The sequence below is a fragment of the Aptenodytes forsteri genome, unplaced genomic scaffold, assembly GCF_000699145.1.
Source record: "Aptenodytes forsteri isolate BGI_AS27 unplaced genomic scaffold, ASM69914v1 Scaffold242, whole genome shotgun sequence".
Taxonomy (NCBI): Eukaryota; Metazoa; Chordata; class Aves; order Sphenisciformes; family Spheniscidae; genus Aptenodytes; species Aptenodytes forsteri.
Window position 1 is genome coordinate 1,522,795 of NW_008795253.1, and position 26,823 is coordinate 1,549,617.

At 37.5% G+C, this 26,823-nt stretch overlaps 1 protein-coding gene across 1 annotated transcript in view; it reads left to right on the forward strand.

Moving 5' to 3' along the window:
• Nucleotides 1-26,696, forward strand: part of CC2D2A (coiled-coil and C2 domain containing 2A) — a 56,596-nt gene extending 29,900 nt beyond the window's left edge. The window contains exons 18-33 of the mRNA XM_009279099.2: nucleotides 2,768-2,860; nucleotides 4,398-4,489; nucleotides 6,224-6,391; nucleotides 7,892-7,997; nucleotides 9,385-9,494; nucleotides 9,614-9,710; nucleotides 10,973-11,071; nucleotides 13,676-13,852; nucleotides 17,571-17,774; nucleotides 18,255-18,344; nucleotides 19,343-19,456; nucleotides 21,018-21,152; nucleotides 23,354-23,476; nucleotides 24,109-24,167; nucleotides 24,658-24,835; nucleotides 25,894-26,696. Of these exons, the coding sequence (XP_009277374.1) occupies nucleotides 2,768-2,860; nucleotides 4,398-4,489; nucleotides 6,224-6,391; nucleotides 7,892-7,997; nucleotides 9,385-9,494; nucleotides 9,614-9,710; nucleotides 10,973-11,071; nucleotides 13,676-13,852; nucleotides 17,571-17,774; nucleotides 18,255-18,344; nucleotides 19,343-19,456; nucleotides 21,018-21,152; nucleotides 23,354-23,476; nucleotides 24,109-24,167; nucleotides 24,658-24,835; nucleotides 25,894-26,082 (2,034 nt within the window). The 3' untranslated portion in view covers nucleotides 26,083-26,696. The remainder of the gene's footprint in view (nucleotides 1-2,767; nucleotides 2,861-4,397; nucleotides 4,490-6,223; nucleotides 6,392-7,891; nucleotides 7,998-9,384; nucleotides 9,495-9,613; nucleotides 9,711-10,972; nucleotides 11,072-13,675; nucleotides 13,853-17,570; nucleotides 17,775-18,254; nucleotides 18,345-19,342; nucleotides 19,457-21,017; nucleotides 21,153-23,353; nucleotides 23,477-24,108; nucleotides 24,168-24,657; nucleotides 24,836-25,893) is intronic.
• The last annotated feature ends 127 nt before the right edge of the window (nucleotides 26,697-26,823 follow it).

Genomic DNA, 26,823 nt, shown 5'->3' on the forward strand with positions numbered 1-26,823 from the left:
AGACTGCCCAGGGAAGTGGTTGAGTCCCCATCTCTGGAGGTATTTAAAAGACGAGTAGATGAGGCACTTAGGGACATGGTTTAGTGGGCATGGTGGTGTTGGGTTGACGGTTGGACTCGATGATCCTAGAGGTCTTTTCCAACCTTAATGATTCTATGATTCTATGATTAATCTCTTCCTCACCAGACTAAGTTGAACACCTTGTCCAGTGCAAGAAAGACACTGAAATATTGGAGCAAGTTTAGCACAGAGCTACCAGAATATCTACAGGGCTGGAGCACACAACGTACAAGGAGAGGCTGAAAGGGCTAAGTTTGTTTTAGCCTAAGCAGGCAAGGCTAAGGGGGTATCTTATTGCTTCCTTCAGGTACCTAGTGAGACGGTGCAGATAAAACAGAGCGAGGCTCATCTTAGAGGCAAGATGATGCTAGACACAAGTTACTCCAAGAGAAATTCCAGTTAGATATAATGAAAACATTTTTCACAAAGAATGTATTCAAATTCTAGAACATGTTGTCAAGCAAGTTTGTAGAATTGCCATCTCTCAAGATACTGAAAATTCAAATGGCAAAGGCCCTGAGCATCCTGGTTGGAGTTGTTTCTGCTCTGAGTGAGGGTTTGGATCAGATGACCATCAGAAGTCTCTTCCAACCTACATTTTTCTAAGATTCTGACCTCTTCTTACAGGTCATGTTGTCTAGGCCTCTGACTGTCTTAGTAGTCCTTTAGTGGACCCCATCCAGTTTCTCCACATGCTTCTTGAACTGGCAGCCCCAAACTGGATGCAATATTTCAGGTATGCCCTCACAAGTGCCAGTTTGGAGGGGCTAGTAATTTCCCTTTGTCTGTAGGTCATGCTACTCCTAATGTAGCCTGTGGTTTGCCTTTTACCAAAAGAACACATCGTTGGTTGTTATTAAACCATAACCCCCAGATTTTTTTCAATATGGCTGTTACTCTGCTGGTTGCTTTCCAGTCTGTGCCAGCACATGGAGCTACTCCACCCTCAATACAGAATTTTGCCTTTTCTTCATTGAGACTTCAGTTGTCATAGTCTTCAATTATCAAGAGCCCTCTGAATTGTGGCTCAGTCATTCATTGTATTAACCACTCTGCCTAATCAAGTATCGTTGGCTAAATTGCTGACAGTGTATTGTGTCTCCTCATCCAGGTCACTGGTGAAGATACTGAGTAATATTGGCCCTGTAATCAATCCCAGGGATACTTTCCTAGTTAGAGGACACTAACTGGACATTGAGCTATTCATCCTTACTGTTAGAGCTCAGTTGTCCATCCTTGGGGCCAGTCAGTCTGTATCTGTGTATTTGGTTCATCAGAAGTTTATGATCTTTTCCTGTTTCTTCTGAAAGTTTATTTAATGCCAATAGTTTACTAACAGTTAACGAGTGCTAATTAATGATTTGTGGTACTTAAATCATATTGCAGTAAAAAGACTTCTGAAGGGAGCAATGCATATGCATGTACCAGTTAGGCATTCAACTCCCATTATTGGACTTCTAGCTTAGTCATTACTAGATCTGTCTAAAAATTAAGATTTCTGGCTCAGAAGAGCTATTATTTTATTTTGTTGCTAATCTGAAGTCATTCAACAATAATTATTATGCACTGGAAAAGTTAGATAAAGATTCATTCTGGAAATAATGAAGCACTGTGTTTCCAGAATGCGCTTCCTGGACCCTTTATCTTAGGAAAAAATGATGTTCTCTTAAGTAACAACAGTAGCAAAATGACCTGAAGATTAATTTTACTGAGTAGCTTCTACATGATAACTAGCTGTGGTTCTAAAGCCAACCTGATTTGCAGACTGCCATTAAGCTGCAGATCCTGGGAGACCCCCTGGACTTGTAGGCTCTGTGTTTTGCTTGGAAGCTGAGTGTCAGCTCTAGCCTTTTCTTAATTTATGAGACACTTTCCTGAACTTGTGAATAAAAGTTGCCTCTGACAGTACAGCCTTCGTTGTAGTCCACCAGAATAGTAACACAACCCTGAGAAATACTCCGACATACTTCTCCCCAAGAACCAAGTGCTTCTCGTAAATCTTTTTCCTGTGGTGTATTCATCTCAGCCCCTCAGTTAGGCTACATTTTTCCTGTGGTGGTAACCAGTATTCATCTCAGCCCCTCAGTTAGGCTACAGACTCTTTTATCAAACCTCAGGCAAAGCAAGATCTTCACACACTGGCTGCTTACAGAGCTTTCACTTTCTCAGAATGTACGAACAAAGATTTTTATTATGCTATTAAATCTCGTCAATAATTGTTTCTCAGCAAACCCACCCACAAGTAGAGTTTCTTCCAGTGTTAGACACTATGAAAACTAGTTATGTGTATTGAAACACACTTCAGATTTCAGGTCATCTTCCATGAATACTGCATCACTTCTGTTTATAAAGGGTTCTCCCTATTGCAGCTGCAGTAAGAGAAGCCATTTCCAGTTCAAATGGAATTTCAGTTTACAGCCGCCGGTCAAAGTTCAGCTTTAAAAGAAGAGAGGGAAATCTTCAAGTTATTCATAGTAATTTAAACCACATGAATCTTGTAACTTAATGGAATTCTTGTCTCTATTCATGGAAGTTTAGCAATGCTATTGCTGTATACATTAGCATTAAAAGTAGCTTTTTAAACCTGACATCTGTTTTGGTTTACTGTGATCCATACATTAATATTAATGAAATATTTACCATTTTTCTTGTATGTAATAAAGCACTGAATTTATATCAAATCACAAACTCTAGTAAATATCTTTAGGACTATGAGAAGAGACTGCAAGAGAGGGATGTGACTGACAGCAAAAATTACCTAGATGCACACAGAGCAGTTGTTGCCAACTATCTACAGAAGGTAAGCTGCAAAAAATATGGATCCACCATATTTCTCTAGGCCATATGTTGCTTCTATACTTGGATGCTTTATTTCCATGAATACTAAAAACTGATTCATCTCTAAAGATGTCTGTAGGTCACGTTTAAAATTCCAAGTTAGGCCTGAAACTGGTCTAATTGAACAAGTGGAGATTTGTGAATGACTCATTAAATGTTGTTCAAAAGATGCAATATACAAAATGACCAGCCATTCTGGATTTTTCTAGCAGTTCTGTAAATTCTTTTTTGCTCCAGTGTCCCAGAGATTTGTACTGTTGTGTCCCAGGTACTCACTGATTTCCCTCTCCTCTCTATTTTCATTCTTATAAGCTGTGACACTAAGAACTTAATTATCTCCATAAAAGTGGCCCTAACTGCTGTTAAAAATCATTTAATGCAATACACAGAGTGTCTTGTCCTGCAGCCTAAGGCAGAGAGCATATCTTCCATCACATTACCTTCATTGTGGTATTAGAGTAACATCGTCTCTCCCTTAGCTTGATTTACTTTATTTTTCTTGTCTGTTCATTCTGTTAGGATGACGTTCTCTTTAATGCTTACGGAAAAAAATTATAGGGAAACATTGGTCATATAACCAAGAGAAGTTTGCAATTCCAGACTATTTTGTTAAAATAGCAAGCGCAAAACATGGCTACCAGTTTCTTACCGGTACTGGAAATACCAAAAAGTGTATGAAATCCTAGCCAGCCAGCAAAACATGTAATATGATGATAAGGTTGATTTGATGTAGAACAAAACAAATCGTCTGTTAGAAAGAATGGTTTGTAAAAGAATCATAGACAATGAAGAGTGTTTAAATCTTCCAGACAAGCGCCAAAGCCCAGATTCAGTATGACAATATAAAAAAATTATTTTTTACAAAGCTGTCATGTCTGTGTCAGCCCCATATGTTTTGCATGGTATTTAAGTGTGTACTCAAACACACTGAATAATAGTATAGTAGTACAGAGTACCATACATTATAGTACCTTTATTTGTCACCCTTTTTTAAAATAATATTTGGATATTTTACACTTTTATAAATTGTTAGATGTGCTGGAAAATTAGATTGCTCACATCAGAACTGAAATTCAGTTCACTCTGAAATGTGATCTTTATATGCCTATCACTTCAACACAAAGAATAAGAATAGTAAGAATAACTTAAATAAAAACTGTATGTTAGTGTCATTTATTGTTGTGATTTTTTTCTGATGAATAGCTGTAAGCAGATAAGACTTCATTTTCTGATTAGGTGCTTTCATATGTTCTTATATCTGGCTAGCCAGTATGATTCTAGAGAATCATTGTATTCGTAAAATGAGCTTATATTATGTTATAAAGAAATATCTGGTGGAAATAAAATTTTCCTTGGACTGTGACTATTTTAAAACTGGGGGAAAAAAAAAGAATGTATATTTGGACATTTTGTTTGTTTTTGAATAGACAGAATGCAAGTATTTGCAGTGGGTTTGGATTAGAAATGTACTTTTGTCTCTTCTCCCTCCGCATTCACAGGTTCGAGAATCAGTGATAAGCCGTTTCCTCATAGCAAAGCACCATTTCCTTCTCTCTGACCTTGTCAATGAAGAGGAGATTCCCAGCCTGGGGTAAGGGAGCTATCTTTATTTGTTCTAAATCAAAATAATTAATGTAAAACCATCTCTGATCTTTTTTTGCAAAGTGTATTGATGTGACCAACTGATGCGATTTTGTGTTTAGTGTAATACATAAACTTCTAATCACTATGTACACCTCTGCCAGTACAGGCAGTGTATTGATACACAAAGTATGTAAAAACTTTTTTAAGAAAAAGTCTGGTTTTGGCAGAAGTAATGTGACAGTATGTAAATAAGATTTAGCATGATATAATGCATCAGGCTGTGATCTGAGGAGCTGATCATAGCCCTAGGTGGTGCCAGATTGAATGATTTCCAAATAATCAGCCAAGCATCAAAGGTAGTAACACTACTACTGGTTCTATAGGTGATGCTCGCTTTGAGTCAGTGCATATGCCCTGCAGATAATGTGAGCATTTTTTTAACAGTCGTTTTCTGCATTTTACTTCTCATGTATTTCTGTTTGCTGTTGCTGGATGTCATCATATCCTGTTTACTTTCAGAAATGTTATTGGGTTTGGAAATGAATTCTTTTTTTCTTTTAAGATTGTTATTTGTTGTATTACTTAAGCACATTCTTTTAATTTTTGTTCCAAATCCCATACTTGTTGGTTTTGACATTTATCAGTCATCACAGCATAAATGATTCTTAATTAGTGTTGCTTACTTAAAATCTGTGTAAGTAAACAAGTTGTGAAAGATAGTTACTTTTTCTTTCATGTGGAAGTTGCTTGTGTTCACTATAAACGTGACACCCTTAAAGTACAGCCAAAGTTTTTTCAATCAGCAGTATAAATCTAAACAGTCCCATCTGCTGGAGATACAGAGACTTGCTCTCTTACAAAAAAGTTCATCCTATTTTTTAGTTCGTGTTTTCACATCACAGAATGGAAAAATCTGAACAAGACTATAATCAGCTTTTGGAGTTGTTTAAAATCAAATGCTTCATTGGTATTTTCTTATCATGAATACTAATTCATATTGGATTCTGTTTGCTAATCTATATGGTTAGTGAATTTAAAATACACCATGATTTGCTTAAAGCATTTACTTAGTGAGATATTTCAGTAACTCATGGTTTTGTGTTATTTTAACAGTAATTACTATGATTTATTATGTATAAGGAAATAATGCCATTGGCTATCAGTTTTGAAAGTAGATTTTGGAATGTCTGCAGTTAGTATCAGTGATGTGTAAAAACATACATCTGCTTTTTATTCTTTTCCTGTTTTGTTTTTTTTTTCTTTGGTTCTGCTTTGCCTTGGGTTATAAGTTCTGAGGGTCCAGGGTATGTTGTGGCATATTCATTTTGCTTCCTTGCTGTAGCCTATTGTTTGTTGTACATAGCTGTGTAATTAGATTTTTTGCCTATTCCATACAGTGGTTGTCATCATCTGCTAGATACCTTGTTTATAGCACTGTAGTTTAGATCTATCTTGAAGCTGTGCAATTGTCATATTTGTATCTTATCTAGTTTTGGGAAAAAAACTTTTTTGCACATTTAAGTTATAATTTCTGAAATATAAGACATGAGTGAATATAAGAACTGGATTGTGTAGTACTAAACAATTAAAACATTTTGACATTTCATAAAGTTTTGTATGGCACTAACAGGAGCATATACTTCCTTTTTCTGTTAGTGCATAATTTGCATGTGTGTCATGGAAACACTAGAATGCTGGATTCTGTGCAAAAATGACTAAATATCTGTTTTATGATTATTAGTATTTTGGGACTCAGCCTCTTTAAACTGGCGGAGCCAAAACGACCATTAAAGCCAAGAAGAAAAGAAAGGAAGAAGGTCACAGCACAGAATTTATCAGATGGAGACATAAAACTGTTAGTGAACATCATTAGAGCTTATGATATTCCAGTGAGAAAACCAGTGATGAGGTATGTTTAAATGCCTGTTTCCAGTACAGATTCATTTTCTGGTTGCAGCTGTTTTGAGGACAGCTGAAGCAACTAATGTTCAAATTCAGCCATGTGTGGTGTTTTGATCCTCATGATAAAAACATATATACATTTATCTTTTTATTAATAATGATAAAGAACTGTTTTGTAAGTTTGTAGAATAATATGATCATTTATCAATAACTGCTAAATGCAAGAAATGTTTTACCAAATACTGTATTCATCTGCTTGAGGAAAAAACTGACTGAAAGATAACTTGCAGCTTTGACAACATTTTAACTCTGGTAATATCAAATGAATTATACCTTAAGCAAGCCTGCTAGTTATACTCAGGGCAATTTTAATTCATAATATCTTAATTAAATACCAAACAAAAGTATTAAAAAAATCCAGTTCTTCATTGTGGGATACTGTATTTGCCTCCTGAGTGTAGCATGTTGGTCTTCTCCTTCATGAACTGTTTGTTTACGGTAATGGACTGATCCTAATTTGGCTTTGACCAATTTTAAAGGTGACCATTACCTTCAGGCACATTAAGGCAATGCCTGCACTGCGTGATGCTGTGTCATGTGAAGGTACTTGAGTTCTGAACAGTCTGGTTCAGTTCCAGAAGCAATGTATTAGGGCAGCATTCTCTCTCTCTCCCAAAATGAATATACACCTTGCATTTAACTCAGAGGTGTTTTCAAGCTGACCAATTACTGTGCATACAGAATTTAGCATCTTCTGCTGTTTTATCTCTTTACTATAGTAAAGGTTCTGTTGGATTTCTGTAAATAAGTTCATACTGAGGAAAGCAGTTCATATTAGAAACATGTTGACAGGAAGGAAGAGATGAAAATTTCAATTCATTATCAGTATTACAAATATAACTAAAACCCCTCCCAGTCTTTTTGCATTATATGATACCTTATTTTGAGCTGCTTTCTCCATGAATAGTTACTCTTTTATAATCTCTCCTGTGGTGTTATTACAAAAAAAGTTAAGTGGAAATACTATAAAAATAAACGTATTAACATTTATCTTATTTTGCTCATGGGTTGCTGATTGTGTAAGATTCATATGGGTTTAATTTTGTTGTAGAGGCCTTGCCTGGATACCATGAAGTCTACACTGTTTATGAATTCTGTGGGGATTCATCTCCTTAAACTGAAAAACCTGTGGCTCAAGGAGATTGTATGGGGGAGGCAAAAAAAAAAAAGTCTGGGGTTGATAAGCTCTTCAGAAAAGGGGGCCTCCAGGCACAAAGCACTCCTTTGCAATGAGGCTTACAAGAGCTGTACACTCGCTACCCCTTTCTGGCATTCTTTTTGTGTTATTTGATCGAATAAATATCTTTCCAAGGTTAAAGTCATAACATAAAAATATCAGAAGTATTTCCAGAATTCTGTATGGTTAATACAGAATGTGAGGGATTCATATTTTGTAATGTGTTCTCTGTCTTTTCTTGTTGTTGTTGTTGTCCATTTCCTCTGGTAGCAAACTTCAACAACCATACAAATCTTCACGGTCGTTTAATGAGATGTTTGCAGCCTCTCCGTCAGCTCAGAGCCCAACTGATAGCCCAGATTGGGCATTCAACCAGGTATATTACAAAACTAACATTTTCTTACATGAAGTTGTGAGCATTCCTCTTTTCCACAGACAGTAACATTTACCATCAGAAAGATATCTTATTAGTGAGGTTGGCTTGCCCAGTCCTTGATCTCCAAAAAGATAGTAAAGCTGCAAGAGGTTCAGAGAAGAGCAATAAGGATGTCAGAAATATGGAATGGCTACTGTACAGTGAAAAATGGTAGGGCTTTTCAGCCAGAATGGCAGTAACTGCAAGTAGGGGAGGAGGAATATGGTAAAGCGGCACAAAATCATGAGTAATATAGAGACTGCGGATAGGAATTGACTGTTCACTGGCTCTTTCAGTACAAGGGTGAGGGATCATCAAATGAAGCTGGTAGGAATTAGGTTCAAAACAGAGGGTTGCGATTCTTCATGCAGCGGTTAGTAGGTGCCCAGAGAAGTTGCTTACATGTATCGTGGACTAAAGAGGTTTGCTTGCATTGAAGTGGGTATTAGACAAGTATTTGGAAGAGTGATCCATTGGGAGTTACTAAATAGAAAAATCATTACAGGCTTAGGAAAGTCCTTCATCTGAAAATGGTTGAAGCCTGGAAGAGTAATAGGGGAAAATATCATATATGCCTGCTCTGTTCTTACTCTTCTGTATGTGTCTGCTGATGGCCATTTTCACAGCCTGAATTTTGGGCCCAGTGCACTCTTAGTCTAAACCAGCACAGCCGTTCTTATGGCTGATACTGAAACTACATTTGCTTGCTATTGAAAACTAAATTCAGCATCCTTCTGAATGAAGGTGGAAGCCCTTCAGGGTTTTTTCCTGTTTTTCTTATGATTTGCCTTCAAAATTATTGTTTCCTGAAAAGTAGAAAAGGTTCTGCCATGTGCATTTGAACGCTAATGAAATGGTCCATTAAGGCATTTTTAATCACATTAGGGGTTTGTTGTGTCTAGTGGGAGTTGCGTATCTGTTATAGGGACCAGTTTCAGAGACAACCAGGATTATAGCAGTAGGCTTCTTGGATTACAGATAAGAGGATACAAGTGCACTTTTTTCCACCGGTGTCTGGATCACATGTTCAGTTTCAGTTACCTTCTCTGATTAGATAGCTTTCCCACTCTCGGGGGGAAAATGTGGTTTTGCTGGTGTATATAAATATGTCAAGTATTCTGAATACGCATAAGTTTTTGGAAATGCTAACATATAAAATATTTTTAAAAGTTTCATAAATGCTTAGAAGCCTGGGAAGTGCAATATTTAAGGTGTATTAAAGTTTATCTGGGCTGGACCAGCCTGATCTCCACAAAGTACGTTTGTTTTTCTGAATACATGAAAATGTGTAATTTAATATGTTCTGATTAATTTTTATAGCGGTCTGTTTCCTTTGTTTTGATCTCAGGTTTTAGTCCGTCCTTTTGTAGAAGTTTCTTTTCAGCGAACAGTCTGCCGGACAACAACAGCAGAGGGTCCAAACCCCAACTGGAATGAGGAACTTGAGCTTCCGTTTAGGTATGGCAAAATGAAATCAAATTATTTCTGAGTAATAATAATTTAATTTGAGCATGCAAATTTATTCAAATTTTCCTGTTCTGTTCAAATCACTTTTTTGGTTTACTTAACCTTTTCAGAGCTCCAAATGGTGACTACAGCACCCACAGTTTGCAGTCAGTGAAGGATGAAGTCTTCATTAACGTTTTTGATGAAGTACTTCATGATGCTGTAGAGGTGAGTTCATAACTGAAGGACAGTGTACCTTATAGAATATTATGAGCTTTTTGAAGTTGACAGAATAAGACTTTTCAGTGTAATAGCTTTCACCCTCCTGTGCCTCTTTTTTCTCTATTTTGTCATTCCTTACGGTTTTATATCTAGTCAATACTGCAAGATTGTTAGAGGGAGCAGTCTTTACAGTGTTAACCTTTGTCTGTACAAATTAAGCTTGTACTATATAATCTGCTGCTAGAGTTGAACATGTGTATGTAATCTATTTTACTGGTATTTAATGAAATTGGAGATATTAAAATTGAGGCAACATATGAATTGTAATCTGAATTCTATTCTTGTTAAACTTAATCAGGATTTTTACTGAATTCCAGATGAATGATCCCAGTTCCTCTATTTTTTATTACCTATCTTTTTATGCTCTGTCTCATCCTATTTGACAAGCTGTTTGGTGAAAAAAAATTCTTTTGGTTGTATATATTAATTTTTTTGAATGAGATAAAAATTGCAAGTACTAGTAACCAGAAATTTTTGTAAGCTCTCAGTGTTGGCTAACTCCTTCCCCTGTTGAAACCAGTGAAAGCTTTTCTAGTCAATTCAGCATGCACAAAAATAGCAGCACTCACATTCTTGAAAATATAACCCCAAAATAAATAATGCACACATTTCACTGAGAACAGAATTCTGTCCTCAAAACTGAAATGGAATTTGATGCAGCAGAAGGAGGAAAGATACCGACTTGAAACTCAGATGTCACTCTAGTCTTTCGAGAATTTTTTTTTTTAAATAACTTGTAGGCTGATCATACTAAATTTGGAAATCCCTGATCGGCAGTACACATGAAAACAATGCTTCCATTCCACAGGGTTTAGTTAGATTTTCATACAATTTTACCCTCAAAAAGCTTTTTTAAATACTAATAAAGTATTTTATTAGAAGACCATAGCTTAATTTACTTTGTCTGAGAAGACTCTTGTGGACTTCTTGTCAGATTTTTGGTTTCTCCATCACAGGTTATACAGGAGTTGAACCCTGAAGTGCAAGCACATTGTACCATGGACCATGACGTTCTTGTGTTTGTTCAGCATCTAGCATGCTTGAAAGGCATGCAGAATAATCATTGCCATACTAGTAACTGAACTTCTATTTATAGTAAATTATTAAAACAATACAGAATTTTTATTAATGCCTTGATTAAATTGTTGATTGAATTAAAGGAAATGAAGCTGTCTTACAAAGTTTTATGTTGGGCAACTTTTTAATAGGATGATCGTGAAAGAGGAAGTGGAATCCACACTCGTGTTGAGAGACACTGGCTGGGATGTGTTAAGATTCCATTTACTACGATATATTTTCAAGCGAGGGTAAGTATCAATAACTTAAGAGTAAACCTCTTAAAATACAGAACTGGAGAATGGAAAGGAGCTGGTAATGGCATGTCAGATTTAGTGATGTTCTCTGTACCTGTTAGTTTATTTTTATTTTTATGGAATTGTTTGAAAATGTCTTTGAAACCACTATTTTTTGTCAAATTTGGTGAGTATTTGTCAGCAAGTTCAACGTTTTGAAGGGAGAAGAGATAGACAAACATACTTCTACACTGACAATGCAGCCTGGCTTCCTTCAGTAATGAGGTTTAAAGTGCAAATTCTTTAGATGGTTTTGTCAGTGGCTTTTGAGATATCTGGTATTGCACGGCCTAGATAGGTGAACTAGGAATAGCAATATCACCTAGATAGGTGATAGGAAACTTGACCTAACTCTTCTTTTTTCACACTTTTCATGAATCACCAAGTTTTCACCCCTGCCTCTCCCAGTCCCTTCTTTCCTCCATTTTTAGAACTTTTTAAGAGCAGCTTTCTTCAAGAGATATCAACAGTTAGTCATGGGAGTGATAGTAAAACATGCAGTTCGTCATAGGGGAAAGGCATTTTTTTTGTCCAGCCACCCATCCTTGACTTAGGTTAAGGAAACTAATTTTTCACATCAATAGTCCTATCATATTGTAGTCTTGCTGTAGGACTCTCTTTCTGCAGGGCAGTTACTTTCATGTGTAGATCAAGTCATCATATCACAAAAGTCTCAGTTTCTTACTTCAGGAAGATTCTGACATCAGTTGCATGCCTAATGACACATTAATTGGCTCTTCTCTGGCTATATGGGGCACTTCTCAGAACCTTGAGGGCTTTAAGACATACTGTGAGCCTCCTGGATTCTTTGATTGGAGGATAAGTCTGTAGGGGTCTCATTCAATTTAAGTGCAGTGCTTGGAGTTCAAAGTGGTTTTCTTGGGCTCTCCATTTGCAAGGCATAACAGAACATAATTGTCATGGGATTCAAGAAAGCATGGGATTCTTTTCATTGCTGAGAAATTTTGGACAGTTTATGTCTAACCAGTGCTAGTCCACTTGCTTCTGCTAGATCATTAACAATATGCTATCTTCAGCTTGGGAGGTTAATCAATCAGTTTAGGTGTTTGAGGGTTGTGGTGCCCGATAGAATAAAGCTTTCATTGACTTCAAAGAAGATATAAGTAGTAAGAAGGTCTAGCCTTCTTCTCATGAGTCCTTGGCTATCCTGTGCAGACAATGTCACATAATGTGACCACTGCTGTTAAAGGTCAACAAACGAGAAAGAACAAGATCCTTTACCCTTTTTAGGGAAAAGTTTCATGCTGAATGCATGAAATTCACCTGAGAAGTGTGTCTGCTCAGAGTCCGGAGAGACTTAATGGGCAGACGTAGACATTTTAACAGACTGCTTACCAATACGTAGTGAAGGGCACAGCCTATAAACCATCTTTGAGGATTACCAATACTGATGTCAGCCTTTCTGTTGTAGAACCAGAGTAGCTCCAAGATTCCTGTCAGATGCACTCCTGACTCTGAGGAGGTGTTGCTGTTTGTGATTCCCTAAGCATAGTGTGAGTGCCTGCATAAATCTTCCCAGCATTAGAGATTTTTTTCATTTGAACAGGACTTCTTACTGAATTTGAAAAAGCCTGATCAGTCCAGCGGTTATATCAAGGTGCAGTTAAGTTTCAGTAGCAAATAAAGCATCTCTTCATCCCCTTCCGCTACACTGCAGCAGAAATTCTGAGTGATTTATTTAGAGTTTTCTCCTCATCAAAACTTAATTTTGTTCTTAAATGTTTGATGGGCCAGCCTGTGAGTCATCTGTTCATCTTTCACATCCGCTGAAGTTGTTCCTTCCTGATGGCAGTCATCTGAATTCTGCCCAAGTCAGGAGGTTAATCTTCTCACTTTTCTCTTAAAGCGATGTACTTCCACTGTTGAGACTGGCCTGAGCAAGTGTGGGGCATGCCATCTCTTGTCTGACATGACCTTTCAGAAAGACCTTATCTTCTGTTTGTGGTGACAGAGGGAGGTGCGAAGGGCTGGTGAGTCTATCAGAGCACTCTTCCATGGAGCAGCTGGCTGAATGGGCCCAGTTCCAGTTGCACCCAAGAAGCATCAGCAGCTTCTGCATGGAAGGTGTCCATCTGTAAGATGCTGGAGCATCATTCCCTCATAGGCAAAGGCCTGTTGGTGTGATGCTGCCTTCAGAAGCATAGTCCTGCAACCTGTATTTTGCCATTTTGTCATTTTTCCAGGTAAATAGTGCCATGTGGAGATTGCTATTTGAAGGAAAAACAGTGAAAGGCTGGCACTCTTTCTTTCTCTAAGAACTAGTGTGTATGATTTCCATTACATTAAATATTAGTGTCCGTAATATGCAAGAAAGGCTGAAATCCAGTTGTAATTAATACATTTAACAATGAGATGTTTCATGTTTTCCCCGCAGTTAACCAGTATCTATGTCATATTCTCTCATGTTACTGTTTTGTAATTCAGTTTAATAAAGAAATCAAAGGAATAAAATATTTGAATACAAGTAGCAAATGTATTTGAGAAGGAAGTTTTGCTTTTTTGCTTCTAATGAGAAGTATTTCTTTATATATGTTGTAGATTGATGGTACATTTAAGGTGGATATTCCTCCAGTCCTCCTTGGCTACAGCAAAGAAAAGAACCTGGGAATCGAGAGAGGTTATGATTCTGTGCGAAATCTGAGTGAGGGCTCGTATATAACACTGTTTATTACCATTGAACCACAGCTCATTCCTGGAGAGTCAGTCAGAGAAAAGGTAACTAATCAGTAATTCATCATATTCTTGCTTTTTGTTTCCAGTGGTGCAGTTCCTGAGATGCATATAAATAGGTATGCTTAGTGTACCGAAGGACATGAATGCAAGTACAAAAGGACATTAATACAAATTCTGAATGTTCTACTTCAAATTTTTTAGCTCAGTTCAATTTAATTGGATGCACCATTAAGTTAGGTGGACTTAATGCATGAGAAATAACTTTCACCAGGTATCTAGTTGCAATGTTAATAGAAGCAAATTTGCATTCATTATCTGTGAGCATGTAATTTTCCCATTTACTTGCGTAAAAAATAAAGTATTCATGTGAGTATTTGTGAACAGTGGACAAAAAGGAGGTGGCAGGTACAAACATAGTATTTTCTTGCTTCTGTGTTTATACTATTCAAATAAGCATTTATTATTTATGGCTTCATGCAGCCTCCAGATCGTGAAGATAATTATTTCAAAACAGCAGCTGTTATTTTTTTCAGTTATTTTACTAAACCAGAAGTGCCTTACACTAACAACGATATGTAGTTAAAATGCATACACCGCTTGCTATTTTATGTTACATAATGCAATGATATTGTGATCCATTCAGCAAGGATGTATGTTTTTCATGCACAAACAGCAGCAGTTCGTTCTCTTCCAGTTCAGTGCTACACTGATCATTTATTAGAGACGAACAGGAACTGGAGAGAAAGGTCTATCGTTACGTAATTTCTTTTTCAGAATAAATATAGACTTGTATGATGCAGTCTAAAAACCCTTTTTCCTGTTGAATTACAGTCTTGGAAACTATCCAGTCCTATGTTTTCTTGCTCTCATGCAATACTGTGGGAATTGTTACAATTTAGTACTGTTGAAAATAAAGAATACTAATAAAGTGCATTCACGGATGCCTTTTAAGGTTAATTAGTTTGAATGATAAGATTATTGCTAGGACTCGAAACCATAAATAGGAACTTACCAGCCTTGAAGCACCTTTAATAGATGAGACCTTATTCAAGAGTTTCATAGTCTTAATCTTCACATACCGTAATTAGTTGCTGGGAAAAAAATGTACTGAATTTGTAAGGAAACTGATCTCTGTTTATAGAAAGAACTGTCTCCAGTACTGTTTCAAAAGAAAAATCATAGAAATTCAAATAAGGGGCGAGACTATTGTAAAATATTATGGACTATATGTTGCAAATCTTGACCTCTTCAAATAATGAGCAAATGTTCAGAATTTCTTGCACAGATGCAATTTGATGCTTAGTTACCAAAAGGTTATCTATTTTATTAATGCTTAGTAGAATGGTGCAGTTTGGTAGCTATATTTAGAATTGATTTGAACACTTCAGAGGGAAAAAACAGCATATTTTATTAAAGTCATAGATCTTTCTGACATAAGTTCTCTTTCATTTCAAATATGATGGTAGGAGCTAACTGCCCCTTGCCGAAACTCAGACATAACTAGAAAGAGACTGAAGTATCTTCCATTCTGAAGATGCAGCAAAGAATCATAGCACACTAAATCGCAACAGAGGAAATGAGCCCTGTTCTAAGTAGCAAGAAATACACGTCAAAGCTTCTCCTCACAAGGAGCCGCACTGAGAAGACAAGGGGCAATGGGTACAAGTTGCACTGGGAGAGGTTTTATCTCAGTGTAAAAAAGAAATTTTTTTTACAGTGAGAACAATCATTCACTCAAACAATCTCCCCAGGGACATGGTAGAGTCCTCATCACTGGAGGTTTTCAAGATGCGATTGGACAGGGTGCTAGGTAATCTCATCTAGGCTCACTTTCCCACAAAAAGTTGGACCAGATGGTCTTTCGAGGTCCCTTCCAACCTGGGCTGTTCTGTGATTCTGTCAAAGCTGAACTGTACCAAAAAGTATGCATTGTTACTGAAGTGCGTTGAAAGTAGAACCACGAATAAGGAAAACGTTGCTAAGGTAAGAAAACTATTGGTACATAAGATCTGTTTTCTAAAATTTAAGAACAGTGGAAAAATAGTTGTGATTAATAAATCAGTAGGAGTTTTGCCAGATTTTTGTTCACTCTTTGCATTAGAGATTTTTCTAAATCCTATAAAAATTTTACTTAGCAGCAGATGATTTGTTTACCTTGGTTACTAAGCCAAACCAAATGATTTCTTTAGCAAACGTTGCATAGGATTTTCAAATAATCCGTTTTTTCAAAGCAATAGAAATAGAAAACAATAAAATCATTTCATGTTAGAGGAAACTCAGTAAAGCAGGACCAAATTCATTAAGAGACTGTTCTACTTTGGGTGGTATGTATCTAATGAAACCTGTACATAAAACACTGCTAAAGTGACATGTGTGTGTATTCTAACTGTGACTGAAAAAGTAATTATTCTGTGCTGCAACTCCCCAAATGTAACACACATACTTACTATAGAAAGTGTTTGGCATAAAATGACAAAAACTAACTAACTGTTTTTGCTGTCCTTTGTTCCTATTCCTAGCCATTCCTTCTGTAGTTAAGTCATTTGAAATACTTGTGTACTGTTTTAGGATGCTAAGTTTAATTTGAGTTTAATTTTACGATACCTTTTTTTGTTTCTTTACCTATTTTTCCTCTCTTTCTTGCTGTCCTTCCTGAATCTCTATATAGATGAATGAAATGCTTAAGAAGGTACAATATTAATAAATTAAATCAGTTGAGAGATTCCTGTTGTTCCCTGTTGAAGACTTAGCTTGGTTTTGTGCCATTCGGCAACCTTTTTGCACTTTGCCTTACTTGACTGTGACATAGTAGTTGTTTATTTGTCAGTAATATTTGCAGTGGATTACTACATTTAAATTTACAAAGTGCCGGAGGCTGTATATTTCGGCTGTTAAGTATGGTTGAGAAGATTCACCACTGTGTGCCTTCTCTGCTGACTTGGAGGTCTAGCTGCAGGGCCCTGCCCAACTGTTCCACCTCTGGTTAGTTTGAGAAGAAGGGTAACAAAGGACAAAGTGGTTTATTTTGAACAAAAATATTACAAAGGATGAGCTTTAATTCTCAGCACCACTAGAAATATACAAGGGATTCTAAGTACGTATAAAAAACTATTTTGACTGATCCTAAGACCTTTAAAAGATGACATCTTAGGTGACATGAGCAAATAATTGTCATTGTTATATAATTAATACATGCTTTTGAGTGCTAGATTTCCTTCTGGAAAATCTCATCTAAAAGCATTAAAATTCTAGACAAGTCTGAATTATAAGGATTTATCTAAAAATTACTTGAACCTTCTCTGCAAATATTTTGGCATTGCGCAGGGTTGTCACAGTATTATTTACATAAAAATTACTGGGATTTTATGCATAACCTCAGTTGTGGTTTTAATGGAGTGTGATGTGAATAGCATGTAGGATTAGTGTTACGAATTAATATGTGGTGTTACATACTCATCCTTGCAGTTTTACTTGGCCATAACTTTCACTACATTTTCAGTGCGTTAATAAAGCCAGCTATAGGTACAGGTCATTACGTGCATTCATAAGTAAATGCAAATTGCCTGATTTTCCATTACCGTTCTTGTATGTCTGTAAGCCAAAGTATATACTACAAGGAAAGTTCAAAATGCTATTAGGAAAGAATTTTGCACTCCTTTTATGCTCCTGTAAATGGTGAAATAAGGCCAAACGTAATAAAGACTTTAAGCCCAGATTATAAATAAAACTATTTTTGTATAAATTCTACTGTCTTTTGAAGTTTGATACCCAAGAAGAGGAGAAATTGCTCCAGGCAGCAGAAAAGTATGAAGCTGAATGTACATCAAAGTTTCCAAGCCGCCAATGCCTAACAACTGTGATTGACCTCAATGGGAAAACAGTTTTTATTACCAGATATATCAAACCTCTGAATCCACCACAGGAGCTTCTTGATGCCATCCCAAATGGTTCTCAAACAGCAGCAGTAAGTACTTAGAAAAGATAGTGAAGTTTCTGGGATACAGATTTCAGAATGCGTGTGTTGGCATGTGCACGTGCACATAGGTACATAACATTTTTACGTTTGCTGTATAGCTACGCTTTTTGTAAAGGAAAAACCAGAGATACAAAATAAAATAGCAATGACTGTGTGATACACGGTAAGTCTATCCATAATGATGCTGCAAAAGGATATTTGTCTTCTCTGGAAAAAAATAGGTATATTAATGACTATTGTCCTTCAAAAGACAAAGAATTATGCCAAACCTCAATGGGAGTAAATTGTATCAGACTTTGATAGAAGTTCTAAAATGAGCTAGCTGCTACTGTAGTGAGGTTAGTCAGTGTTTTGTCATTGATATCTGTGGAAACAGCACTATGCTTCACATCTGGTGTAATAATATTATCATTAGATATCTGTGTCGTGAATTGAAGGGGTGACTTGCTCTGTTTTGTTTTCTTGCAGGAATTGGTGGCTCGGTATGTTGCTTTGATTCCTTTTTTGCCAGATAGCGTGTCATTTGCTGGAATTTGTGATTTATGGAGTACATCAGACGTAAGTAATGAATTAAACAGAAGTTCTTTATCCTCTTGAATGCGATGTAACATCCTAGCAGCCCTGCTTTCGAGGGGAGATTGTACTAGATGAGCTCTTGAGGTATCTTCAGACCTAAACTATTATTGTGAGGACTATTCTTAAGTCATTTATTTCAAAGAATGAAGACCAAAGCTTGAGAGAAGTTGCTCATCCCGATATGAGCCAAAATTTTTATCTTTGATAGGTCGCAATTGTTTGACCCTAAGAATGCTTGGGGCTTTTAGCTTTTCCTGCGTTTTTTTTCACTTATAAAACAATCCAAAATGGCTAGTCATGCACAAGTGAAAGGACGCTGACTGATGGAGACTTTAAAACTAGACTTGAGATTGATCACTGTAGTTCCAAAAAACTACAGAAAAAACATTGTGTGTAATGTCAGCAATAATGGGATATTTAGCCTTCTCTGTCACATACAAATAAATCCTGTCATCTATAGAATAACAGCAGACATTAAGTTAATCGTAGATGATGTTTTTGCCATCTCAAAACTTTCCTGCAAAATTCAGAATAACTCCAAAGACAAAGACCTTGGTTCTTGTTGTAGAATCTCACATCTGCATCGTGGATTTTCACAGCATTCACCCTTTGTCCTGTGTGTTGAAACATGCCCAATAAACAATAAAGATCAGTTGCAAAGACCTGAGAGGACTCTTTTGCCTCAGAAGTGTTAAGAAATGTTATTAAAAGTTGTAAGTTGAAAACACAGTTGATAACTGCATAGAAAAACTTTTTTTTTTTTTTTTTTATCTCAACTAGCAATTTCTTTATCTTCTGGCGGGAGATAAGGAAAAACATTCTTGTGTTATTATTAATTTATTTTTTGGGATGGGGAAAAAAACAAGGCTTATCATTGGAAATGCTATTCCCGAGGTAAGAGAATTTTTTCATTTGGTCTGAATATTGACTTTTATTCTGTGAAGTCTTTGGTTCCCACCTATGGATAGTATCTCAACTAGCAATTTCTTTATCTTCTGGCGGGAGATGAGGAAGAACATGCTGTGCTCTTGTGTAATTATTTTCTTGGTATGGGGAAAAAAGCATGGCTTATCATTGGAAATGCTATTCCCGAGGTAAGAGAATTTTTTCATTTGGTCTGAATATTGACTTTTATTCTGTGAAGTCTTTGGTTCCCACCTATGGATAGAATTGTTTCTTGCTGGCATGTTTTTCCAGGAAGTTATCTAAACATTGGTGCTGCTGGAACTGATTTTTTTTCAGAGAGCAAAAAAATATAAGTTAAAAGTACATCTTAATATAAATATGGTCTGGTTTGTTTTTTTTTCCTGGACCCGTGCTTCCACGCTTAATCTGGTAGTAGCTGTCATCCTCATAGTACCAAGCATCTGTAAACCTTGATTGGACTTTAGCTTGTATAAATGGTGTGTGCGGGACAAAGGTAATGGAGACAGTCCATTCACAGCATCTCAGTCCTGAATACACAGCCCGTGAAAGAGTTGGGGTGGGATGGGGTAAAGGTTGAGAGGTGGCAGGAGAGGGTTAGGGGCTTGCCAGCGATTCTTACTGGTACGTACCTGTCTCTTGATTCTCTCTCCAGCTGATGGCAAAGCTGCAGCGAGAGTAATGATAGATCTGTTCAGGCTCGACAAGTCAGTATCTTCATCTTCCTTCTGTAATACAGGCAGGTTAGGCAGTCTGCTTTGCCTTGGGCTGCTGTGTACCCTGTCATTGCTGTGAGCACCCCCCGCAGGCAGCAATCTGGCTTAGACTGGCTAAGAACTAAAGCCTTGAGATTCTTTCACCCATTAGGAGATGCATTTGTTCTCAGGGAACCACTCCAATTTCCAAGTAACCAATACTGCTCTTTTCAAAGAGATGGTAAGACTGTTCATAATGCAAATTTCCACCATTAGATCTCAACTTACTAAGCACATGTGAAAGTTTTGCCTAATGGAATTTTGGTATAAATCCCTGTCAAGACTAGTTTCTTTAGCACATTCTCAGATAGATACTGCGCAGCAGGAACGGGTACTCCGGGGGTACATTCCTTCCACTCCAAATCTGATGGAGATGGTAGTCCTTAATAAAGCATTCAGCTTATGCATGCTGTAAGGAGGGGGATTATTCCAGGTATTTGAAGGTACCTGGAAAATGTGGGAGACAAGAAGAAGATAGAAGAGCAGTTTAGGGATTCCTGATAGAGAATATAAAAAGATAGCTGAGAAATTCCTTATGTGACTGTATGAGGGAAGGCACATGAGACACAGTGTGCTGCCTAGGCAGCAGTCCTTCAACTCAGAGATTGCCTGTGGGCGAGAGTTGTGGCAGTAGCCAAGTAGGACATGCTGATGATTGAAGTGGCATACATTAAACATTCCTGTATATGGAATTTCACATCAGTTCTTAGATGAACTAAGATGACTTTCAGAGTATATTTTTAAGAATGGCTTGAGACTGTACGTCTAACATTTCTCTGACACCTAAGAGAGACAAACAACACTTACTATTGTGTTAGTTGGTTGAATTGTAATGAGCCTGTAAATTCTTCCAACCACTTTGCCCCAAAAAGTACTATTAATCTCAGTAGTAAAAATGTAATACTCCAAACATCACAAACTATACTCTCTTTGTAGCCAGTTTTAAAACATCTTTCCCATATTTTTTTCTTCCTAGGGACCAACTGCATATGTATTAACTTTGGAACAAAGTCAATACGTAATTTGGAATCCCAGTACTGGATGTTTTTATGGGCAGTATGATACTTTCTGCCCCTTACAAAATGTGTGCTGTCTGATCAGCTGTGATAATGTAAGTGCACCCAGCCTTGTCCCATTTCTATACATGTAAGAGCTGATAACTTGATATTTTTCTTGACCTTATACATCATTTGTTCATCAATGTAATGATATTTATGCTGTCATGTTATTAGTGATTTTATTCAATCTTAAGTAGGTTTTTCAGCTACTTTGAGTACTTAAAAAAAGAAAACTGGGTTTTCCTTACTTCCATGTTTTCCAATTTGGATGGCCTAAGAATACATTCAGTTTAGCACTGCTTAGCTGAGGAGTAGTAATTCAGCAAAGCTAATAGTTTGCAGCTGAAATGTAACTGAAAAATGAAAAATAAAGCACATGGGAAGGAGTCACTGGAGTTGCATACATAATGGCGGGCACAGCCCTGAATGGTCCAATGTGTGAAACACAGAGCTGGCACTGCGAGGCACAAAAACTATTGATTTTCTGCCTGGCGTCAAGTCCTATTTATTTGCTATAAAATACAAGTAATACTAGTGCCTGTTCACAATATATTATTTATTGTGTGGCTGGAAACCCTCTGAGAGAGAGCAGTGAGGGAGAGGACAGAGAAGACATCGTAAGAGCTGCACAGCTCAGGGCAGGTGAGCCAAAGGCCACAGCATGGGGCAGAGCTGAGCCTGCGTCAGGAGGGACAGAAACCCCGCACAGTTTCCTGCCAGCAGAATTCCCTGACTTGGCTGGAGGCCAACCCTGACAGCTTCTGGGGACACGGTAGCAAGGTAGAGAGACGTGTGAAAGTCTGAAACTGAGGAAACAGAAGGTGAGTTTAAAAAAGGAACCCTAGGATTTATTTGAATGAAAACTGGATTTAAAAGTTTGCTCCTCAGTTTTTTGGAACCACTATACGGAAACAGTCAGTCAGGCTTCCATCACGCACCAAAATATAGCAAACATTTGCTTGTATTTTCTGTACTGAAAACATACCTGGAGAAGTCATTTGAAGTGTCATGCACTGTAAGTTTTGTTTTGTTTTTTAATCTTCTGGGGTTTTATTCTGAACACAAAACTTCTTTGGATGAGAATCTAATACTCTAAAGCATATTTATTTTAAAAGTGTCGGTTCTGTCTTTCACTGAAAGTGTGCTGGGGAGTGGTTGAATTGGTTTGGGTTTGTTGGGGGTTTTTTGAAGTAGTATTAAACCTACAGTTAAGAAAAATGCAACTTAATTGTTAACTGCTGGAAGAAGCAACTAAAGACTTCAGCACTGACAACCTAATCAGCTAACCTTGAACTGCAGAGCTCAACATCTTTCAAGGCACCGAACTGCAATCTATGTGTGACTCTGAGCAGGTGTGCTGCCAGCAGAGCGATACCACCTCATATCCAACAGGGGAAGAAAAAGCTATGCCGTGTTATGTAGGCTGTACTCAGAACCATCGGTGACAAAAGGTTACATATTAGTACATTTACATATTTATTGTTGGCACGTTTTGCAGCCTTAGCAGTAGTTAAAGGTTGTTTTGAACAAGAAGCCTGCAATGCTTGCATGTCACAGACCAAATTGAACGTCTACGAAGAAGTGGAGTGCAAGACACGGGTTCCCCTTCATGACAAAATACACATAGAGGCTGCGTGCATCTGTGGTATCTATTTATATTCTGCATCATAAGCTTGAAATAGCAATAGTGCTGGGGTGCAGCAGGCTACCAGGCATCGCAGCCACAGCTGTGCTGTGCTGGGCTATTGGAAGAATTTCATCAGAATTCAGAAAACACTCGCGTAGTAATCCAGAGGGGTGGAAATGCAGCTCGGGACAGCAGAAGAAACTCTGGCATATAGTGTAAGCCAACACCATGTGATGCTGAAGTGATGGTAAAGGCAGAACGTTTCAGAAAGCATAAAAACTGCCATGGTGCACAGTAGATGAGGCATTGAAAAGGAAATACTGGAGAAAAACAAGGATTCAGCAGGAAGAGTTGCCAACTGCAGACACTAATTCTGTTCATACACCGGTCTCAATCCATACTCAGAAGCACAAGACATGGCAGACCAGCACCATCCCTTTTGATGCGAGAATGCAAGAAGTTGCGCATCAGCTGTGCCTGTACAAGATTACCTTGTTTTATGTGAACTCACACTGGTAATTGCTATAGCAGGTCAAGATTATATAGTATTTTATTGCCATGTAAGTCAAATGTGTTCCATAGCTGTGATTATATGCTGAAAGTTAAAACAAACTTGCTTTCTTGTAGATTTGGTTTAATATGCAAGATTATGATTCCCCAGTAAGGATGAATTTCGATATCAGCAAACCAAAACTTTGGAAGTCTTTCTTTTCAAGAAGCTTGCCATACCCTGGTCTCTGCAGTGTTCAGGTATTAATGTATCTATTACCAGCTTCATTTGAGGGGTTGAGAGATCACGGGCTTAGTATAAAGAAACAGAGACTAAGTTCTTTGGAATTCTATGGTTAAGTATATTTATGTAATAGCATTGGGTTTTAAAAAGACTTTCCCAGGCACTCCTTAAAAAAATGAAAGCAGGAATACGGCAAAGCATTTGGGTTTATACAGAATGAATGCACATCTGTCGTCCTCTAAATAGCTATGCAAGATCTCAGGACAACAGTGAAGTAAATGGGACAAATCTTCAACACAATCCTGTCCAAAAAAGTAGCTTGGTATTATAAAGAACATGTCAACTTTTGTCATACAGCTAGGAAGGCATTATTTCAAGCTGTACACACATCCTTAGTAAACAAACAGGAATTTTTCTAGTTTATCAAAAGTATAAGCAGTTGGAAGTTTACTGGGTAAAGAAAAAAAACACACATTACGCACAAACATCTCATTAATGTTTTTATTCTCTCTCTACTAAATAACAGATTATTTTAGCGTAACTGTGAATGCATGCGAGTACCATCGAGGCAGTAACTCCTGAAGTTACGTTGCTGTATAGCTAGAAGAGACTGCGCTTTTTAATATTTAAACTTTTTATTTATTGCTAGCCTGAAGAATTAGTTTATCAGCATTCAGACAAGGCTGCTGCGGTGGAACTACAGGGCAGGTAATTCTACCTCCAAAAGAAATGCTGGCAGTGCTGGTCATTAGAGGTGGAGCATCTTCTTACATTCCTCAAGCGTATTCATACATAGGTCCCAAAAACCTGCTTTGAATGCCAGGAATTGAGAACAGCCAAAAAAAAAAAAAATCGGAAGCTGTAGTTCACAGGGCTTTTTAAAATTCTCTTTCTCTAATAGAGATTACCAGATAGAAAGAACTGATCAAGCATTGCTGTACAGTTTCCTGATAAGCAAAATGCAGTAGAGGGATGAGAGGAGAGGGTGTAAACTAAAAAGGGTTGTAAGCCCCTGGCCTCCCATTCTGTTTATGTACGTGCGGGCACCGTATAGCTCTGTTAGCATTGCTTTTAGGCGGCAGTAAATTTAACTGAGGTCATTTGTGTTCCCCACCATCTGAACTAAGTGTGTCAAGGGAGATCAGTTCAGGTGTCCAGTAAATATGAGAATTGTAATAATTAGTATGTTTTATTGCAGGATTGAAAAAATATTAAAAGATAAGATTATGGAATGGAGACCAAGGCATCTAACTCGTTGGAACAGATACTGTACCTCAACCCTACGTAACTTTCTGCCACTACTGGAACAAAACAAAGGCAAAGATATAGAAGACGACCATCAGGCAGAGCTGCAAAAACAGCTAGGAGATTACAGGGTACAGCTGTGAACACATATGGCTTGTGCATGGAAGTAGGAATCGAAATCCTAGGATTTAGTATCGCTACTCTGTGGTATAGAAGAGTATCCTAGGCTACTTATTTCCTCTACTATCAAAAATCACAAGAGCTTTTATACCAAAGATAAACCAATGTAATATTTACAGTGAAGGAGTGATGCTCTATTCTACTTCAGTTGTAGATGTTGAAGATAAAAAATTTTCTGTTGAATGTGAAGATAAGAATGTAAAGATAAATCGGCTGCACGGTTCTTGTATTATTGCTGTACCACAACAGTCACTACCTCCAATACATAAATACAAGTGCAGTCTCCTGGCACCGGCTGCTTATGGGTTGATTGGTGCATTGGCTCTCCACTCTGGGCAGCAAGAACCTGGCGCTGGTGCCAAGTAGTGCTGTACACAGGGGCAGGAGCCCACACAACACTGTGCTTTACTTCAGTTGTCTACTCTTCGCTCCACTCTCTAAAGACAGAAGAAAATTTACTTAAGTATTCACTGCAGCTGCCAGTGTACTCATGCATTCTTCCTCCAGGCTGTCGTAAAGGTTAGGTCCTTCTGCTCTTCATGTGAAACACACGTGGTAACAACACTGTACACAACTATGGCAATTTTCAAAATGAGTTGAGGTTTCCGTTCCTGTTGGACCTGAAATGTATTACGGGCAGGAAACATTTACCACCTCAAGTCCCCAGCCAGTGCAGACAGGAGAACACAATGAATTGAAACCAGTTAAGAGGCAGAAAAGCAGCAAAGTTGTGCTTTATTCTAGTGGATTTCTAAACATCTTCACTTTGAACTTAACCCAAACTAAAGAGGAAAAATGTCAGAAGCTTGCCTGGAGTATGATGAAATAGGGAGGTGGTATTAAAATACAAAATGGGCTTTTTTTTTTTTATTGCATCTCCTCAGGCCAGCAATAGAAAAGAGAAATTTACACGCATGGTAAAACAGATTTTTAGAACTTACATATTTATTCAGGTGCCTTTACCTTTTCTTCTTACCTTATGTGTTTTTTTCTTCTTTCTTTCTCCCAGGTCTCTGGCTTTCCTATTCATATGCCATTTTCTGAAGTCAGACCTTTAATAGAAGCCGTACACAGCACAGGAGTTCACACCATTGATGTTTCCAATGTTGAATTTGCTCTAGCCGTGTATATTCATGCTTATCCCCAAAATGTTCTCTCTGTATGGATTTATGTTGCTTCACTTGTTCGAAATAGGTAGTATAGACCAGTCAGAATACCTCAAGAAATTTGCTTACGTAGGGTAGATACAACAGATTTTGCACACTGCTGCTTTGAGCTATCCCAAGTATTTTTAAAAGAGTGAGAACCTGATTTTTTAGTAGCTGCAAACACATGAGCTTTATTCACCCTACAACCACTGAAGATACTTATTACCACTGACAGCTTAAAATTCCAGTACTAATAGGTGATTTTTATACAGTATTTTATAGCTCCCAGTGGGACATCACACTCTTGAAAGCATTACACATGCCCACATACAGTGACATTGCAGAGTAAAATGGTAGAGTCTGGCCACCTTATTTTCAGGTGAAACTTGGTTCCTGGAATCACACCTTGAAGACTATGTTTAGCTAGTCAGTTTATTTTATCTACAGACCTTCTGCCTCTTCAAAGACACTGTCATTCAGTCACAATACAAATAGTTACAGTTTTCCAGTACCTGAGTTCCTGAGTGAAGACCAGGACTATTTACCCATGAATAAATTTCATGGGCCAGAGCGCCATCAGTGAAGGCCATACTTCGATTTTTAAGAAGCTGCTGCTTCTGCTACTTCATACTTAGTGTATGTATATATATGCCAGCACTATTTAGAGGTGTATGATGACATTTTCTTTAAAAGTTAAAGTATTTAATAAATATTTTTACCAAAAACTAAGTGGAAGCTCATTCATTTTGTACGAGAATTTGATTAAATCACTTTGGAGTAGGAGATCCTTA